General features: G+C 36.2%; 1 protein-coding gene across 2 annotated transcripts in view; it reads left to right on the top strand.

Annotated features, from left to right (window-relative positions):
* Window positions 1-20,804, top strand: part of RALGAPA1 (Ral GTPase activating protein catalytic subunit alpha 1) — a 273,811-nt gene that overhangs the window by 238,007 nt on the left and 15,000 nt on the right. For both annotated transcript variants that reach the window (XM_054716552.1, XM_054716551.1), the window contains exon 39: window positions 18,986-19,110. In XM_054716552.1, coding sequence (XP_054572527.1) covers window positions 18,986-19,110 — 125 coding nt within the window. The remainder of the gene's footprint in view (window positions 1-18,985; window positions 19,111-20,804) is intronic.

The following is a 20,804-nucleotide window of genomic DNA, read 5'->3' as shown; positions in this document are numbered from 1 at the left end:
CTGATCACCCCCTAACTACTCCTCTGCCAGCCTGATCGATGCCTAACTGCTCCCCTGCCAGCCAATTGTCCCCAACTGCCCTCCCCTGCAGGACTGGTCGCCCCCAACTGCCCTCTCCTGCAGGCCTGGTCCCCCCCAACTGCCCTCCCCTGCAGGCTTGGTCCCCCCCAACTGCCCTCCTCTGGTCACCCCTAACTGCCCTTCCCTTGCCAGCCTGGTTGCCCCTAACTGCCCTCCCCTGTTGGCCTGGTCACCCCCAACTGCCCTCCCCTGCAGGCCTGGTCCCCCCAAATGCCTCCCCTTGCAGGCCTGGTCCCCCTTGAACTTCTCTGCCAGCCTGGTTCCCCCCAACTGCCCTCCCATGCTGGCCTGATCACCCACAACTGCCCTCCCCTGCTGGCCATCTTGTGGTGGCTATCTTGTGTCCACATGGGGGCAGCCATCTTTGACCCCATGGTGGCAGCCATCTTGTGTGTTGGAGTGATGGTCAATTTGCATATTACTCTTTTTATTAGATAGGATATGGGAGGCACTGTGAGAGAAAAGCTAGGGATACAACCAAGTAGCTTACAGTCTGGTTTAGGAGAGAGGAAGACCCCGGTGAATGAAGGAATGGATGGATGGATGAATGAATCAATGATTGAAGTGCACTCTGAAGGATCCAACAATAGTGATATTGCAAAGTAGGATGTAAAGGTGCTTTTGTATTAAAGTGTGAGAGGATAGTGGGAAGGAGAAATTAGAAATGCTTTACTGAGGAAGCATGTTCTGCTAATTACCTCACAGATATATAGGATTTTGCCATTCTGACAGGGCCAGAGAAGAGCTTTTCAAGGATAGGAAATGGACATGGAGGGATAAAAGTGTGATGTGGTCAAGAAATTCAGGGAGTTCCACAACAAAGGCAAGAATAGTAGCAGATGAGATCCAAGAAGTAAGTCAAAACCAGATAATGTAGTCAGGCAGAAAGAAAACCAACATAAACTTGGTTTTTCTAATGTTACTTCCAATAATATTAACAGCCAGTGTATACCGTGACAGTTCTGCTTTTATATAATTTTTACCTGTTGAGTAGCAGAACGAAGCTTGAATGTATTTTCTTTTTCTAGTAAATCCTTTCTAAATAAATAGATTAGATTAGTATTTAAATAAAGTCTCTGTTTGTATGATAATTAGTTGTACTGTAATTGCCAGGCTAATAATAGCTAGTGTTATTTTTCTTAATGAGACTACGAAGGTCTCTAAATGTTTGATAAAATTTACACATATTTGCCAATTTAAAAAGACAGTTTGAGATTTTCATTCTTCTTTTTTTTTTAGATTTTCATTATTCTTAAGTTTCATGATTGACTCTTCATTCCTGCATAACAATCCTTCTTTTCACTTTTTCATGTAAAGTACTTTTATACATTATTGTGCTTTTATGCACTATTATAATTTTACACATTAGGGATAAATGAAGTATTTTTATCTTATTCTGATAGTACATTGGCTTCACAACAAAAATATCAAAGGAAATAAAAACACTACCACCATTTTTTCTCTTTTGTCAAATCCAGTGTGACAGTATTGTTCACATTTGCCAATCTAGACAGTTGGGTCATATCCTAATGCACGAGAAAGAAGATAGAGAACTCTATTAGGTGATGGGCAAACTGTTCCCTAAAAACAACAAAATTTGAAGTTTCTCTACTTCTGTCTTTAGCAACTTCTCACCTTTGCTAGAACAAAGGGTATTTTTTTTCTCCTTTAAACCCTTAAGTTGATATTAGTGATGAGGGTGCATTTGGTATGCTCACATTATTATTCACCACACCTACCACTTAATGTGCAAGTTTTATTCTAGTCATTATTTAAATATAAAAGCAGCAGTAGAATGAGATGCTGTTTGGGGATTTCAGAGCAAAGAAGGAAGAATTGTAAAGCTGAAATTAGTCTTTAACCTTGTTTGACATAGGTATTGCAGTGTTTTTAATCCATATCCATTCTTTTCTTTTTAATAAACATAAGGGCTTTTGCTATTGAATTTTTAATAACTCAATAATGGAATTAAAATTAAGCTACGGGTCACAAATCTCCCCATTTTCTTCTGCTTTTTTTCTCAAACACTAGAACACAGCCTATTTAAATCTTAACTTTTGCTTGCCAAACCACTGTTACCGTCCATCTGTTCTTACCAATTGTAAGGAAGGTTTGGTTTTTAGTGAAGCTTTGCATTTCACATAAGGTATGTGAAGTGAAATTTCACAAGGGACATGATGGATCCTGATTCTTAGTGATAAACCTTTGGGGCCATCAGGGTTGGCATATGGTCCAGTATGATATGAAGGCTTGGGTTCCCTGGCTTCACTTCTTTGGCGTGAAGCTGATAAAACCTGGCTCTTGAGTATTATTTCACTGGACACCAATCATGGGCAGCAGGAACTGCCCATTTAACTCTCTGTGGGAAGGAAGCCCAGAGAGCATTCACAATGGTACCATTGTCGAGTTGCAAACTGCTCTGAACAGCTTGACAGCACTAGGGAGGAGGGGAAGGGGTTGCTTTACTAATTGCTGTTCAGAAAAGAGAAGGAACAAAAATAGCTGTTGCAGAACTGATGTTTCTACATTTACTTCCTCTCTTGATAGGAGTGTTGACTTTTATTTAGCACATACCTACTATCAAGAAGAAAGAAAAAATACATTTAAGCAACCACTTATAGTAATTCCTTGTTAACATGTCATTATCGATATTTTCAGCCCACCAGATTATAGCAGAGCAAAACTCAGTTTTGCTTTATGAAACTGTGTTTAAATGAAAAAAATTTAGTTTTTAATCTTTATAAAAATTGAAAATAAGGAAAAGTGGGTTAAAACCACCTCAATTTTCATATATCATGTGACGTTAAAGATGAATTTGGCTTAATTTTCTTTACACTGTGCTCTTTAGGATTCCCAAATATCACCTGAATATATATGAGCTATATTAATATAGAAATGTAAATTAATATTATGGGTAACAATTGCAAGTGCTAAAATAATGCACTAAAGATAAACTAGTTAGCAAATCTTAAGGTTAAATACTGGATTTATCATTTAAGTGAGTAACATTTATTTTAGTCATCATGGTTATCTCTTATTTAATTTTATTTTGGATATCTTTCAAAATGTGAGGGTTGTTGTCTTTTTCTGATGCATTGTATGCCATGATATTTCTATAAACACTATTCTTGGCCTATCCATTTTTTTCTGGTCAGTCTAATCATGTAGTTAGTGATTCTGATGCAAAGAAACATGATCTACAATATTTTTAAAATATTAAAGCTTATTTTAGCCCCCAGGATCCTGAACCTTACCGTATATTTCCATAGCCAATACTTTTTTTCGATTGAACATTAGTTGACTAAACTATATTGTAGTGTTATAATTTATAAAATATGTTATTTCAAAGGATTAGAGGAAGATATTTTAAGAAAACTTCTTTAATCTATAGAATTTTTAAATGATATTCTCTTGCTAAGTTGAGGGAAAATAAGGTGCACGTTTTGTAAATCTGTAGCAGTCTATAAAATTTACTAGTATTCCATCTCCTCGTGTCCTCTTAAATGATTTTAGTAAATGGGCTCCAGTGCAATATTTCAAAAACAGTAATTCATTGAATGCCCATTCTCCCTTTTACTGCAGAATAGATTATATTTAAGTCAAGATTAATGGGTAGATTTTGATGTTAAAGTCCAGTCTCTAAGCCTATCATTCCCTGGAGGCATATAGTGCATTAGTTTAAGCCAATATACTGTTTATCATAGATCCTATGGCACGGTCTTAAATGACAGTTTGCTGTACTTTGTAACTACTTACCATAATAATAAATCACTTTTTTGTACTCCTGGTAATTTTAGCATTTAAACAAAACCTTAATTAAGTTAGTGCACATTTAGGTAGAGATAACACGTAAGTAATTGTACACTGTAAAATTTCACTTTATTTAGTTATTTTTTTCCTTTTTACAATCTTCTAACAGATCCCAAGTTTAGTATTTAGTTCAAACACATACATGCATTTCCTCAGCATTAATGTACTGAAATTTTTGTTCCCAAAAGGAAAACACAAAGGTGATTGTTTCTGGTGTCCTCCATTTTCTTAAAACTCTTACTCTAATACTAGTGATTTGAAGCAGTTCTCTATTGACTATGAAAGTCTCATTATTACTTAATGATAATATTTTCAAGTAGATCTTATCAAGAATCAGAGTCCATAATTTTAATTTCCTTAAATTAGAAATCTAGGTAAATTGCTTTTCTTTTAGATGTTTTGTTTCATACAAATATCATGAAAGTAAAATAGGTACACATATTTAATAATCATCTTAGTGCTTTTTAGAAACCAGTGGTTATTGGATTCAGGAAGGATTTTCAGAACCTTCTAGTAGGTTTAAATTTTTAATCCTATTTATTTAAGATTGATATTTTTAAATGTGTTTACATGAACTTTGGTAAAATTGAGCTTTTATAAACTTTTTACTTAATGTTTTCATTTAGTAATTGACTGATTTATGAGCAATTATATATGGTTCAAATTTTATTCAACTCCAGCTTTCAATAATAGGTCTCTCCTCACACTGCCTTAGCACCTGTTATGGATTTTGAGTCATCTGGCAGCCCATGGGACTTAGATAAAGAAGTACCAGGTGTCCTGCCTGTCTCCTAATTGAGACGCAGTGAAAACAATATAGACTTGGCAGTATGGTTAAAAGGATGGATTAAAGCCCAGCTTTGTCTGTTCTGACAAATCACAGCTTTTCCTTCATGGTGTAGATAGTATCAACTACCAAAGAATTTCATTAATATGAGGCATCATAAAAATTATACACAATAATTTGGCATAACTTGTTGCAGACTTTCAGAAGAATTCCTATTAACATAGTACAAAAAAACATTATTTATACCAAGATTCATGCTATTTATTTAAGGGACTTTTATTTTTACTGCATATGAACTAGACAGCATGTTTCCTGAAGAAATTAGCTACAATAGGAAATAAATGGAGTATTAATTTATTAAGGGTAGCAATACAGTTTACTTTCATCTTACAGATGAGTAGTACACATTAGTCCATGGGATACTTAATTGCCCTGGGTATTTCAGGAAAATTTGCCACTTTACTACTGATGATAGCAGTCAGGAAATCCTTGAGATGTACTTGCAAAATATGTCTACCCATATTCTATGTCTCAATAAAATTCTTATTTTTTTCAAGACCCTGTGTAATGATACTGCCTCAGGATGTTTGAAGATATTTCAAGGCCTCTTAGAACTAAAAAGCCAAATGTAGATTGATTCTTTTCTCACTTTTTTTCTCATCAGGGACTTTTCTCATCAGGGACTTTTAATATGCTATATATGATACTTTAGTATATAAACATTTTCCAAAAACTGTGAATCTTATAATTTAAGCTAATATTCACTGTGTTGGCCATTCTTGAGCTAACTAAAATACCTCTTATATATTTTTTCTTTATATAAAACTCAGGTCATTGAGATTGGAAGTAGAAAGAGCATTGGACCATTGAATGACCAGGGTTCTAGTCCCAACTTTACCAGTCAGCAGCTTTGTTTTTCCAAGCAAAGCTCTGGCTGTATTCTCCATCAAGGCAAGGCTTATTGCTAAACAAACATTTTGCTGATTTTGCTAAGTTTCCTGAAAGTAATGTTAATGGATCATTATTGTAACCTTCCTTTAGATCAAACTGCCCTAAAGTATTCTCAATAAATGATGCCTGGACAAACCTTCTCAAGATGGCCTTTTGAAAAACCTAAATATTTAAATTTCTAAGTATTATTTTTCAAGGATATTATTGCCTCTGTTCTTATGTATCCAGAGGCGTTTTGGAGATCTGTTTAAAATTGTTTTGAATTTACCCTCCATTTGAATTTTTTTCTGTGGGCATTTTTATGAAATTGTTTCCCTTTTTTTTTATAGATGGCCATTTAAATGAATGGAAATAGTTTAACTAAACTTGTTGCCTCATACCTTTATATAATTTATAAAAAAAACTGAAATATTTTTTAAATTAAAAAAATTGTTATGACCAATGTGGCAAAATGTTTATTTCAGTCCTCATTGTAGTGAGTTATAATTACTTTCAACATTTATAGATTTTTTTTTCTTTAGGCAATTATTATACTTGTTTTGAGACGTTATCAGTTTTCTCTTAATATCAGATCTTACCTGTGTGCTTTTTTCACTTTTTTAATATACATTATGCTTTACTTACTTTGTTCTTCCAAAGGTGGTCAGCGAGATCAAAGGTATGAGGAACCAAACTCTCTCTCAAAGGTTTAAACTCTCTGTAAACCAATCCTAGGAAAGTCCCAAATATATTTGCCCCAAAGGGGTTTGCCCCCTGGAAAGCAAAATTAGCATTAGATGAAGGAGGCTGTCTGTATACCAATCTCTTAACCAATTTTATTCATTCATTCTATAATTTATAGTCATTGAGAACTACTGGGTCCTGTGTTAAGTGCTAGAGACATATGTAAAGATAAGAAGACATGGCCTCTGTTCCGTGACACCAGTCTCCCCACTAGTTTATTAGAAGAACAAACATGAGGAAAGAGGCACATTGTGAGTTTAACAACTGACTCAAGAGCAGGGGGAGGCCCCAATTTGTGGCATTCATCAAGTTCTGTGAGATAAAAACTCCCACCATAGCCAGTTTCAAGCTACCAGCCATCTTAATTTGTGAATGTTGTTAGTAGTACTCCAAAAAAATTTTTCAGTCAGTAGACAAAACTCTCCCTCTTCCAATAATTACTATTAATAGAATCTTCATTACAAAGAAAGGAGATGAAATTCTAAGTGCTAAAACTGCAAAGAAGCCACAGAAATATGAATGTAGGGAATGCTTACTGAATTAGAAATTTCAGAATGGGTCTTAAATCCCTGAGGCTCTGATACTAAGCACAAATCTAAACACTTCATATTTTGCCTTTACTTAAAAAGGAGCCAATAGTTTTTTTTCTTTTTTAGGAAAGAAAACCTGCAACTTCAATTTAAGAGAAAATTAGTTAAGCAATGCTATGTCTTTGAAGTCTCCTTACAATTACATTTATTTTTCATAATGCCCTTTTGTAAAAAATTATACTTTCATTCTTCTTATGTACAACATATATACATGCATATATATGTGCACATGTACAAATTTCCATTTCTTTGAGACAAATTACTTTTTATCTTAAGTTTCTGTTTAAATTGCAGTTTACATACAATATATTCGTTTGAGGCAAACAGTATAGTGATTAGGCATTCGTACACCTTACCCCAATATGTCTTAGTACCTAACTGACACCATACATAGTTATTACAATACTAGGGGCCCAGTGCATGAATTTGTGCACTTTGAAAGGAACGGTGGGCCACGAGGCTGCAGTAGGCATAGAGGCAGGTCTCAGCCCATCCTCCATGCCCTCGCCCAGCCCCTCTTGCAGCAGCCCCTGGTCCCCTATCTGCCGGCCCCGCTCCCACTTGCTGAGCGTTTGGGGCCAGCGCCAGCAGTGGGTGCAAGCGGGGCCGGTGCCATCAACTGGTGTGAGCAGCAGCTGCTGCCCTGATCACCCCACAGGAACAGGGGGAGGTGGACAAGCCCTCGGGCGATGAGGGCCAGCAGCACTCACACCTGCTGATGGTGTCAAGTGATCGGGACAGGCACCAGGTACCAGCAGCGGGTGCAAGTGATGGCTCCGGCACTGGCTGCGGGTGCAGGTAGGGCCGGTGCAGGCAGCAGGTGCGAGCACTGGGTGGGACCACGGCACACAGGAGCAAAGAATTTTCAGTAACCACCAGAGGCTCATCCCCATGACAGCAACCAGTGCCCCGCCTTGGTCTGGCACCCCTGCTCACCTGCTCCACCATCCCGCCACGGCCAATGCCCGCCATGTTCTGCATACCCGCTTCTGGTGGTCAGCGCACATCATAGCAACCGGCTGCTCAGTTGTTCCGGTTGTTCGGCTGTTCGGTCTATATGCATATTAGCCTTTTATTATATAGGATTATTGACAGTATTCTCTGTGCTGTTCTTTAAATCCATGTGACTGTTTTTATAACTAAAAGTTTGTACAACTTAATCCTTTCCCCTTTTTCACTCATCCCCCAAACCATCGCCCATTTGGCAATCCTCAATTTGTTCTCTGTATCTATAAATTTCTCTTTTGTTTGTTTATTTTGTTTTTAAGATTCCACATATATGTGAAATCATATGGTATTGTCTTTCTCTGTCTGGCATAATGCCTTCCAGGTCCATTCATGTTTTTGCATATGTCAAGATTTCATTCTTTTTTTTTTAATATACTTTTATTGATTTCAGAGATGAAGGGAGAGGGAGAGAGTTAGGAACAACAATGATGAAAGAATCATTGATCAGCTGCCTCTTGCATGCCCCCTACTGGGGATCAAGTCTGCAACCCAGTATGTGCGACGAGAGTTGAACCATGACCTCCTGGTTCATAAGTTAATGTTCAACCACTGAACAACACCGGCCAGGTTTTCATTCCTTTTTTATGGCTGAGTTGTATTCCATTGTATATATGTAACACATCTTCTTGATCCATTCATTATCAGTGAACACTTAAGTTGTTTCCATATCTTAGCTATTGTAAGTAATTCTGCAATGAACAGGTGAATGCATATGTCTTTATGAATTAATGTTTTAGATTTCTAAAGATAATTACCCAGAAGTGGAATTCCTGGGTCATATAGTAGTTCTATTTTTAATTTTTTGAGGAACCTCCATAATACTTTCGGTAGTGGTTGTGACCAGTTTACAATCCACCAACAGTGCAAGAGGGTCCCCTTTTCTCCACATCCTCATCAACACTTGATGTTGGATGATAGGCATTCTGACAGATGTGAGGTGATATCTTATTATGGTTTTAATTTACATTTCCCTGATGATTAGTGGTGTTTTGTTTCTCTTGCCTAAGGAGACTTATCCAAAGAAATATTACTAAAAGTGATGTGAGAGTTTACTGCCTGTTTTCTTTTTGAAGTTTTATGGTTTCAATTCTTCCAGCTAAGACTTTCATTCATTTTTAGTTCATTTGCATAAATGGTGTAAGAAAATGATGCAGTTTTATTTTTGGCATGTATTTGTCCATTTTCCCAACACCATTTATTGAAGATACTGTCTTTATGCCATTGTGTATTCTTGCCCTCTTTGTCATAGATTAGTTGACCATATATATATATATATATATATATATATGTAGGCATGGGTTTATTTAGGATTCTTCAGTATCATGCCATTTTAACTGTCTGAGGTCTTTTGTGGTTCTGTATAAATTAATTGTTTTAGCTCTGTGAAAAAGGCCACTGGTATTTTAATATGTATTGCACTGAGTCTGTAGATTGTTTTTGAGTAGTATGAACATTTTAACAATGTTAATTCTTTCCATCCATGATCATGGAATAGCCTTCCATTTATTTGTATCTTCTTCAGTTTTATTCTTCAATGTCTTATAATATTCCAAGTACAGGTTTTTTTAAATCCTTGGTTAAATTTATTACTAGGTGGTGGTTTTTTTTTTTTTTTGGGGGGGCGGGGGAGGGCGGGGAATATTTTTATGTTATTGTAAATGGGATTTTTTTTTTTTTTTAGTTTCCTTTTCTGATAGTTATTATTGGTGTATAAAAATGCAACTAGTTTCTGGATATTTATTTTGTATACTACTACTTTACTGAATTTATTTATCAAATCCAGTAGTTTTTTGGTGTAATCTTTAGGGTTCTGTATATACAGTATCATATCATCTGCAGATACTGACAGTTTTACTTCATTTCCAATTTGGATGCCTTTTATTTATTTTTCTTGTCTGCTTGCTGTGGCTAGGACTTCCAACACTATGTTGAATAAAAGTGGTGAAAGTGGACATCCTTGTCTTGTCCCTGATCTTAAGGAAAACACTTAGCTTTTCCCTGTTGAGTATGATGTTAGCTATGGGTTTGTCATATGTATATGTAGCCCCTATTATGTGAGGTATACTAGTATATATCCCTGTATTCCCACTTTGCTGAGAGTTTTTATCATAAGTGGATGCTGGATTTCTGGCTCTATTGATATGATCATATAATTTTTATTCTTTATTTTATTTATGTGATATGTCACATTAATTTTGACTTATAGGTATTGAAGCAACCTTGCATCCCAGGAATAAATTCCACTTGATCATGATGTATTATTTTTTTAATGTATTGCTGAATTCAGGTTGCTAATATTTTATTGAGGATTTTTGCATCTATATACATCAGAGATATTAGCCTATAATTCTTTTTGTACTGCCTGTCTAGTTTTGGAATCAGGATAATGCTGACCTCATACTAGTAAAATGAGCATGGTAGCCTTCCATTTTTTTGAATTTTTTGGAATAGATTGAGAAGGATAGGTATTCATTTTTTTTTTAATATTTTGTAAAATTCATCTGTGAAGCCATCCAGTCCAGGACTTTTATTTGTTGGGAGTTTTTTGACTACTGGTTTGATTCCTTGGTAGTAATTGATCTGTTCATATTTTTTGTTTCTTCTTGATTCAGTCTTGGAAGAATGTATGTTTCTAGGAATTTATCCATTTCTTCCACATTGTCCAATATTTTGTCATATTATTGTTCATAGTATCTATATATATAAAAGGCTAATATGTAAAGTGTCCCCTAGGGAGTACAACCTGGAGAACAGTTCAGTCGCTTGCTATGACATGTGCTGACCACCAGGGGGCGGTGTGGAACATGGTGGGTGACCAGCAGCAGCGGCGGGGCACTGAGGGAGCGAGGTAAGGAGGAGGCGGGAAAGCAGGAGAACTGCACGGTGGTGGGGCACAAGCAGCGGTGGTGGGGCACAAGCAGCGAGGGAAGGGGGAGGCAGGGAACCTGATCAGCCCTGATTGTCAGCCAGGCCTAGAGACCCTACCTATGTATGATTTCGTGCACTGGGCCTCTAGTTTTCTTATAATCCTTTGTATTTCTGTCAGTTGTCACTTCTCTTTTATTTCTGATTTGTTTGGACCCTCTCTTTTTTCTTGATGAGTCTGGTTAAAGGTTTATCAATTTTTTTTTAATCTTTTTAAATGAACCTGCTCTTGCTTTTATTGATCTTTTTTGTTTTATTTTTTAGAGTCTGTTTCATTTATTTCCACTCGGATCTTTATTACTTCCTCCCTTCTACTCACTTTGGGCTTGCTTTGTTCTTTTTTTACTAATTCCTTTAGGCATTACTTAGACTATTTATTTGAGATTTTTTTCTTTTGTTTCTGAGGTAGGCCTGTACTACTAGAAATTTACCTCTTATTAATGCTTTGACTGTGCCCCATAGATTTTCAGTCATTGAGTTTTCACTTTCATTAGTCTCAAAGATCATTTGATTTGTTCCTTGATCTTGTTGTTAACTTATTCGTTGTTTAATAGCATGTTATTTAGCCTCCACCAATGGTATTCTGCTTTCATACCATTGTGGTCCAAAGGGATGCTTGATATAATTTCGGTCTTTTTAAAGTTATTAAGACTTGTTTTGTGGCCTATCCTGGAAAATGTTCCAAGTGCACTTGAAAACAATGTATACATTCTACTGCTTATGGGTGAAATCTTCTAAAAATTATCAATTACTAGTAAGTCTATCTGGTCTAATATGTCATTTAAGGTCATTGTTTCTATGTTGATTTTTGGTCTTCATGATCTATCCATTGATGTCAATTGGGTATTAAAGCCACTTAACATGACTGTATTACTATCAGTCTTTCCCTTTATGTCCATCAATATTTGCTTTATATATTTAGATGAGTCTTTTATGAGAGATATGTCCTCTTGTGTATTGGTCCCTTTATCATTATTAAATGTCCTTCTTTGTCTCTTGTTACAGCCCTTGTTTTAAAGTCTATTTTGTCTGATATAAGTATTGCTACCCACCGTTTGTTTGTTTGTTTGTTTTCATTTTCATGAAATATCTTTTCCTATCCCTTTCCTTTCAGTTGGTATGTGTGGCTTTTGATCTGAAGTGGGTCTCTTTTAGGCAGCATATGAACGGGTCTTGTTTTTTTATTCACTCAGCCACCTTATGTCTTTTGATTGTAGCATTTAGTCCATTTTAATTATGATGTGTCTTGCTGTGGATCTCTTTGGGTTCATATTTGTTTGGGACTCTGCACTTCCTGGAATTATGTGTCTTTTTCCTTCACCTTGTTAGGGAAGTTTTTAGACATTATTTCTTTGTATAGGTTTTCAATCCCTTGTTCTCTCTCTTTTCCTTATGGTACAACTATAATGAGAATGGTGTCATGTTTTATATTATCCCAGAGGTCCCCTAAAAAATATTCTCTCTCTCTCTCTCTCTCTCTCTCTCTCTCTCTCTCTCTCTCTCTCTCTCTTTCTCTTTCTCTCTCTCTCTCTTGTTCCAGTTGGGTGTTTTCCACTACCTTATTTTCAAGTCGCTTATGCAGTCGTCTGCTTCATCTAATCTGCTGTTGATTCCCTCTAATGTAGTCTTCATCTGTTATTCTCATTTCTGAGTAGTTTTTTATGGTTTCTATCTGTTTGTTTAGGCTCTCACTGAGTTCATCTATTCTTCCTCTAAGTTCATTGAGCATCCTTATATCCAGTGTTTTAAACTCTGCATCTGGTAGATTGCTTGTTTCCATTTCATTCAGTTCTTCTTCTAGAGTTTTGTCCTGTTTCTTCATTTTGGATATGTTTCTTTGCCTCCTCATTTTGACTAACTACCTGTGTTTGTGTTAGGTAGATCTGCTACATCTCCCTGTTTTGGCAGAGTGGCCTTAATGTTGTAGTTATACTCTGAGACCCAGTGGTACAGTCTTCCTGTTCACCTGAGCCGGATGCTCCAGCAGGGTCCCTTGTGTGGGTTGTGGGTTTCCTCCTCTTGTTGAGACTTGATTGCTGTTAACATATCAATAGTTGGGATTGACCCTCAGTCTGACAGGCTATGAGAGCTGACTTTGGCTGCAGTGGACAAGCTGTTGTATGGGGGCTGACCCCACAGAGCAAGAGTTGCTTTAGTGGTGCTCAGGTGCCATCCAAGCCTGCCCTTTGGGTATGTTGTTTGTGGAGGTGGTTGTGTGATCTCTTGTGGTCTGAATCTATCCACTAGTTCTGTTGGTTCTGGAGATTCTTTGGAAGGGCTTCGGTCAAGATCAGCTGACATTTGTGCCAGCTTGGGGCCACCTAGTGGGAGCTACTAAAGTGACCTGCACTTGGTAACCACTTGGAGGTCCTTAGGAGAGGCTATTGCTGCAAACCAGGCTGGCTGCCACTAGTGCCAGGCTTGGGACCCTTTGGTGGATACCATGATGTGAGCTAAGGCTAGCCGCCTCTTGTTCTGGAACTCACTTACTTCAAGTTAAGTTCCAGCCAACACTAGCTGAAACTTATGCCAGGTTTGGGACTATCTGAAGGAAGTTACAATGCAAGTTGTAACAAGACCAGTTCGCTTGTGCTAGGCTTATGGCTGCTTAGCAAGAGGTACAAGGGCAAGCTGAGGCCAACTGCTGCTTGTTTGGGTTTTGTGGACCTTGAGAGATTTTAGGCAAGTTGTCAGCACAAGCCAGAAGCAGGCTGTTCTTGTGGGAAAACTGCTGGAAGCAGCTCAGGCCAGCTAGAGTGTTGGGTGGAGGGTGGAGTCTCAGGTAATCTCACCTTGCTGGAACAAACAGCGTTAGCCAGGTTAATAGAGAGCTCAGATTTGGCACCCACCTGCTCCTCACTGCTGGTCTGGAGAGGGCACAGCAAAGGAGCAACGGTGTCTGCCAGCATTTCATCCCTAGAAAGAGCCTCCCTGATCCCTGCCCCTCCAGGCCTCACACTGGAGCCCAGAGCAAGTGAATCTGAGACATCAAGTCCTTGCGTGGCTCCTTAAGAGGAACACCTGGGACTCCAGCAGCCCTTCATCTTACTCATCACAATCCTTCAAAGCCAAATGTCATGGGGACTCCTCTTTTCAGCACTGGTGCACTGGGCTGGGGAGCCAGGTATAGGGCTGGGACACCCCTCACTTCTGAGGTGGAACCTCTGCATCCAAGATAGACATTCTGCTTCTTAATCGTGTGGGACCTGCCCTTTATTTGTCTCCACCCCTCTAGTGTCATCCTGGCTACTTCTTTATAATTCTTGGTTATTGGACTTGTAATTAGCTAGGTGGTTCTCGTTTATGATTGTTCTATAATTTAGTTGTAATTTAAATGTGGTCTTGGGAGCTAAATGTTTGTACAACCTAATGGGCATGCCATGGAAGTAGTGATCACAAAACTGAAAGTTTTGCCTTTTCTGACAGTAAAAGCAGTTCAAAATTACATTCTATTATTTTTTTTAATATTGTTATTGACTTCAGAGAGGAAGGAAGAGGAAGAGTTAGATAGAAATATCAATGATGAGAGAGAATCATTGATCGGCTGCCTCCTGCACGCCCCCTGCTGGGAATCGAGCATGCAATCCGTGCATGTGCCCTTGACCAGAATTGAACCCTGGACCTTCTGGTCCGCAGGCCGACACTCTGTCCACTTATCCAAACCAGCTAGGACTTACATTATACTATTAAGAAATTTATTGTGGAGCATGAAAGTTTGTTACTTCTTTAAGACCAGATCTACCTTTTATTTATTTTTATAGAGATTAGTAGATTTGAAAATTGTGGTACTACTTAACCTTCTATTATACCTTTTTCATATTGTCTTTTTTCATGAGAAATCAGTTTCATTTCATCCAAATAAGTCCCTCTATATATACTACAAACAAATATTAGCAAAGAGTTCTTGTACATCAATCAATACAGATGTTTCTTAAACTGGCATTGAAAATTGTCCTCCTGCTATTTACAAAGGCTTGACCCAAAGGTCAAAATAAACTATTTTTAGCACAGATGTCGTGGGACTTTTGGGTTACCCTGTATTTATATCCTTTATCTTTGACATCCCATGTGACATAAATAAGAGCAGGTGGTGGTATCCCCATTTAACATACAAGTAAACTGTGGCACAGAGGATTCATGTACCTCCTTCCAGGACTGGGCTGAAATTGAACCCCACTTTCTTGACAGCTGGTCTCAACACAGTGACAGGGGACCACAAATAATTCCATACAGAAGTTTAAAATCAATAGGAATTACTTGAATAGTAATGTTAACTTAATATTGTGAAGTACAGATTAGGTTTAAATTGTTTGTACTACAGAAAATATTTGGTTGGCTCTTTTTATTATTTTTAGAATAGCAATATTCCTCCCCCCTTTTCTGCTTTTGCAGAAAGTAGAAGGAAGGATTAGTGGATAATTGTAGTGCTGTGATTGCAGCACCTGTGTGTTATTTCTTTTGATTGGCTAGTTTTGTATTAAAGATTCCTACCAGCTAAAAAGTCTCCCTCATCAAACAGCTTTTTATTAGCTAGTTTGGCTTGGGTGATTTTAAATTTACAATAAAAACCTTCTTAATTCAGCTTAGACTTGTACTTTAAATTTTGTTCTGAATTTGTTAGTTTACCATTATCTTTTTATCACCTTACCCATTTCAGTTTTTTTAATTTCAGTGCCAGTACCAACACGCTCTCACAGAAGGAATATAGCTTGAGCTATCCTATTATTGCTATCCCTCAAGTTTGTGTATGCCACTTAATTTATAGTTACTGATAACTCTTTCCTAGAGAGCTGCCTTTTAAGGAATACATGTCTAACTTTGTCTAATCTATTATAGGAGAAATAGGAGTTAACCGCTTTGGATTATGATTATCAATGCAGATGCTAACAGAGCTGTTTGGAACTTTATCTTATCGCAGTCACAAAAAGCACCTTGTTTGTGGACTTAGGACTGTGTTTAAGTACTCAGAGTTTGTTAAATCTCCTGAATATTTCGTTTTCTGAAGTAAATAAAGGAAAAGATTTAAATACTATAGAATGGGTTGGTTTTACTTATTTGACCACATCAAACTGAAAATTATAAAAAATGTTTAGAAGGTGAGTTACTGTAGGTAGACTAATTATTTACTAAGCTAGCAGTGTTTTCTGAAGATAATTCCTCAAAAAGAAAACTTCAGACATTAGACTGCCTAATTTAAATTCAATCACTAATGATCATTTCACTTTTTTTTTCTTTTTAATCCTCACCCAAGATATTTTTCCATTGGTTTTTAGAGAAAGTGGAAAAGACAGGGAAAGACAGAGAGAAATATCGATGTGAGAAAAACACATCAATTGGTGGCCTCCTGCATGAGCCCCGATCAGGGCCTGGGTTGAGGAAGAGTCTGCAACTGAGGTGTGTGCCCTTGACCGGAATTGAACGCGGGACTCTTTGGTCCGCAGGCTCTCTGTTCACTGAGCCAAACCAGCAAGGTTTGATTGTTTCCCTCTTTAAAAATCATTTTAGAAAGCATCATTTTCACTAATGAAGATGTTCTGTAATTTTATTAAATACATCCTGTGTTTTTATATAAATGAATATATTGTATCTGGATCATTTTAGCTTGTATAGTTTTATGTCTCCTTTTTTTGTATAATGAAGTATAATTATACTCCAAAATGTATTTTACCTAGATAGTCAAGTCTTGCTTTTATAAATTTTACTGCATTGGAAATATCCTCCTGCTTTAGAAATATTAACATTTGCTTTCTTTCTGCTTAATTTTTGTGTAAACTCTAAATATAATAAGATAAAGTGAAATATTTCGTTTATAAGCCCTCTGAAAGTAGAGCATTTTAAAAGCAGGTAGGTGTCTCCACCCTACTTTTCATGAAGCATTTTACCCATTCAAGCAGACTTTTAAAAACAGCTTGTTTTGATAGCAAACTGTTCTCCTGTGGGCCTTCAGCCTTTGCTTCCTGGCAGCACCTTTGGTGCGAAAAGAGAGTGATCAATTGGGAGACTATCAGTGCCAGCATGCATAGAGTGATAAGTTAACACACCACTGGGAATTTCTAGGGCCCACCAAGATACTTCACTTCTAATGTGCTAACAAGCTCATTTTTCTACCTCTTGCCTCTTCAGTTATTTTTTTTCTCAGAAGAGCTTAGAAGTTGAGTGCATCAGGCATAATGAAAAGCTCTGTAGGAGGGAGAAGCAATAACCCCATTTTTCCCTTTTCAGCCAAATAGAAAATTAGTTTCTGGTAATACACAAAGGCCAGTATTTTTTGTACAAGGGGCACTGCTGTGAATCAAAGGACTCTATTAACTGCAGAAAATTCAGCAGCTGTGAATCTCCCCCAATGAAAAAAGTACTTTCCAACAAGTTGTGAGATATGTGGTATTATTTAGATTGAACCATCAGTTTCATCCTTTTCCATTTATAACCATATACCTTCTTTTAAAAGTGTGCTATATTTCTTTTCTATGTTAACACTCAAAAATGTCTATATGATCCTTCCTTAAAATTCTTAGCACTGATCATTTTAATAATCTTGTCCTGTTGCTACTCATTTCAGAAGTAAAATTCTTTTGAAGTTCAACCTCAGTGTGCAGAATTGAAAATAATGGATGGCACGGAATTGGAATTCATATTATTTCAGTGCATAAAATAAATTTTAATACAAGGAGAAAGTACTCAAGCTATTTAGAGGGCAAAGGATATCACAGTCTAAGTCAAGGACCTATTGGTATAGGCTTACCTTTACTCTGATGCTTTTTTTCCCTCTTCTTAATAACTTTTATAAATATAACTGACTATGGTAGGTCCCATTGAATTAGAATTTTAAATTATCTTTCACGACTTTTTTTCTTGATCTTGATTGTAGACTTGGGATACAATTTCTAGAATTGTAAAACTACAGTAATTGAATTGTAATTTTCTTTTCCAAAGAATAAGGAATTTTGAGGAGAAAATATTTAAATGAGTTTCGGAAAATCAGAGTGAAAAAAAACAACCAATAGGCATATTTGTTATTATTCTTTATACTTACTTAAATGTCTTATGTAGAGCCTATCAACAGAGCATATTGAGTACAGCAGGAAAACTTTTAAAAGTTGTAGAAGAAAGGTTAACTGATTTCTCAGTTCAGGAACTATACGACATGAAGTCAGCATGTGAGCTTTTCCTGATAATTGTATGTTGCTGCCTGCTGCTCTACATTTTGACAGCCATTTCCATAGTTGCTTTCGTGAACAACAGAAATATTCTCTCTCTTTCTCGCCCTCTCTGTGCTAACAGCACAATCAGGCCTGCTGAAACAGGAAGCCTGGAGTGGGTTGTTCAAAAGCAACAACACTTCAAGGTACTGGTTGCTTGTCAATAATATCAGAGAAGAAAATGTGGTGAAAGGGAAGTACAGTGTTTTTCTGTCAGTGTCAGTGCCCTGTAGATGCTTTGTTAGACAGTATTTAGGAGTCCTGTGGTCTCTTTGCAAATATTCCTGCTTGTTTCAGTGTTATAATTGACTGGGGTTTTTTCCTGACATACAGATTCAACTATGTATTTATCTTAACCGCATGGAGTTATTCAAGGATTATAGCAACAGTAGTCTTCCATTCAATATGAGGACAATTGTTGGGAAAATGCAGAGATTTTAGAAAAGGAAAAAAAGGAAGATATGCAGGAATTTTTCACAATAAATCTTTACAAATGAAAAATATAGAATTTCAGACATAGTATTTTAAGCAGCATTATCATATTTATTGTTTGGCTTCTCAGAGCAAATCTTCAGATCTGAAGCTGACTAAAAAAAGGCTGACCTAATAGCAGTTGAATCCTTTCTCAAGTAAACTTAACTTTCTTTCTTCCAACAGTTCAGTATTGTAATTACTTTCTAATAAATGTCTACCTGTTAAGCTGCCATTTATAGTGATATCCTGAAATGTAAACATGTTAAAAACCATATTATTTACTCTTTAAAAAGCCATACTTTTGATATATGCAAGGTTAATGAATCATTATATTTATCAAGAACTGATGGCTTAGCAATCACAATAGTCCTTTTTGATGAGTCTATTCTTTTTCAATATAAGCTGCATTAACTTCATCCTTAACTGACGGAAATCAGCTATGAGGAGAGAGCACGGTACCTGCAAACAATTGTCCAGCACCATTTAGAACCAACGACATTTGAAGATTTTGCGGCGCAGGTTTTTTCTCCAGCTCCCTACCATCATTTACCACCGGATGCTGGTAAGATTAAAAGCAAGTATTCGTTACTTGTCATTATTTGAACTTGAAATGCAATACCCTTTTGTTCTAAAAACTCTTAAAATAATAGAATACATGCCTGAATAAAATTCCAGTTTCAACATTGAAATATAAATATTTTTCATCATTATTTAAAATTTGAATCTGGCCTATAAATTTGATTCATATTTTCTTTTACCTACATGGAGTTTCTTTGAAAGTCAACAGTCTTCATAGAAGTACATACACCACATTTTATCTGAGCTAATGGGCGGTGATTTTTGTTTTTCACGGAATCATTACTGAAGGAAGTATCTGCGAAAGAAACACAAGTTGAACATGCACTGTCAACTTTAGAGCATTGAATTTTATGGCCAAGAATATTGTCTTATCTCTAATTTTGCAAATAAAGTTGAATGGTCTAGATTTAAAAGGACTTAAAATAGTTAATTATTTTATAATATTTAAAGATGATAAAAGGGTACTGCATTTTTACTATTAACTAATTTTGAAGGAATCAGTAAAAAGTAAATGACTCATGGCCTTCCTATTCTGTAATACTTTGTACTCCTTATGATTGTTTTATTTATTTTATTTTCCCTCTTTAGATCATTAAATATCAGTTCTGTTTATCTGAAGGTAAGACAAAGTGTCAACCAAAACATTCTTTGTTCTTCCCCTATTTCCTTTTTTTTTTAATTAGCAAGCACTAAGCTTGTAACTCAAACAGTAAGCAAACTTAACACTGCCCTGGTTCATACTAAACATTTCAGAAATGGTCACTAAATTTTTTCCAGAATTATACTTACTAACCCAGTCTGCATGAAACACTAACACTGGTTCTGGTATAAAAAATAACTAATAATAAACCCCTTGGTTGAAATTAGTTACACCTTCTTGTATTGACCTTCTTTGTTTCTCAGCATGAAAAAGTAGTACTACTGAACTGAAATGGTATGTCTTTGTATTTTATAATGTGTTGCATTTTTATTGAGTATCTTAACTCACCAAATAGTTGTTCTGTTGTGTGCCTTGCACTGTACTAGGCACCTGACTATTTTAATGAGTTCAAAGGAAGCAGGAAAAGATAATACAGTATACTTGAAGTTTATTATGGTAACCCTTCAAATTCTCTTTTTTAATTTTTTTCTATGTTAAATAAGCTTAAAGGTACAGTACTCCTTTTCTTGCCCAATTTATTTGAAAAAAAATTACTGTAATTCTCAATTGAGATTTAGTCGATGAAATTAAAGCTTCCATTTCTGTGATCATTTAACTGGGCATTAGAAAAATAATTATACCTAAAATCTTAGAGCTCTTTTGATTAATATAAAAGACTTATTAGCAATGATGACTAGGTTGAATCTTTTGAAAGAGACATTAAAAAACCTAAGATTCACTTCAATGGATTGATACTATCTAAAATTATTCAGTTTAGCATAAAGAAAGATGGCAAAAGAAAGATATTAAAAGTAAATTAATGAACAACAAAATAAAAACTAGTTAAGTATACCTGAAAATGTCCTTTTTAATAATAGAGAATATCTGATAAATAGACTAGATTATTAAAATAGATATGAATAATACTTTTGTGAATCACATAGTCAAGCTATATATTTCACAACTGAAAAATATTGATAATGGGACCACACTCAGACTAAGTTTTCCCCTTAAATGTAGAAAGGGTGTCGTTTTTA

Source organism: Eptesicus fuscus, chromosome 5 (assembly GCF_027574615.1).
Source record: "Eptesicus fuscus isolate TK198812 chromosome 5, DD_ASM_mEF_20220401, whole genome shotgun sequence".
NCBI lineage: Eukaryota > Metazoa > Chordata > Mammalia > Chiroptera > Vespertilionidae > Eptesicus > Eptesicus fuscus.
The sequence above is the reverse complement of the archived record's forward strand: the minus strand, read 5'-3'. Positions and strand labels throughout refer to the sequence as shown.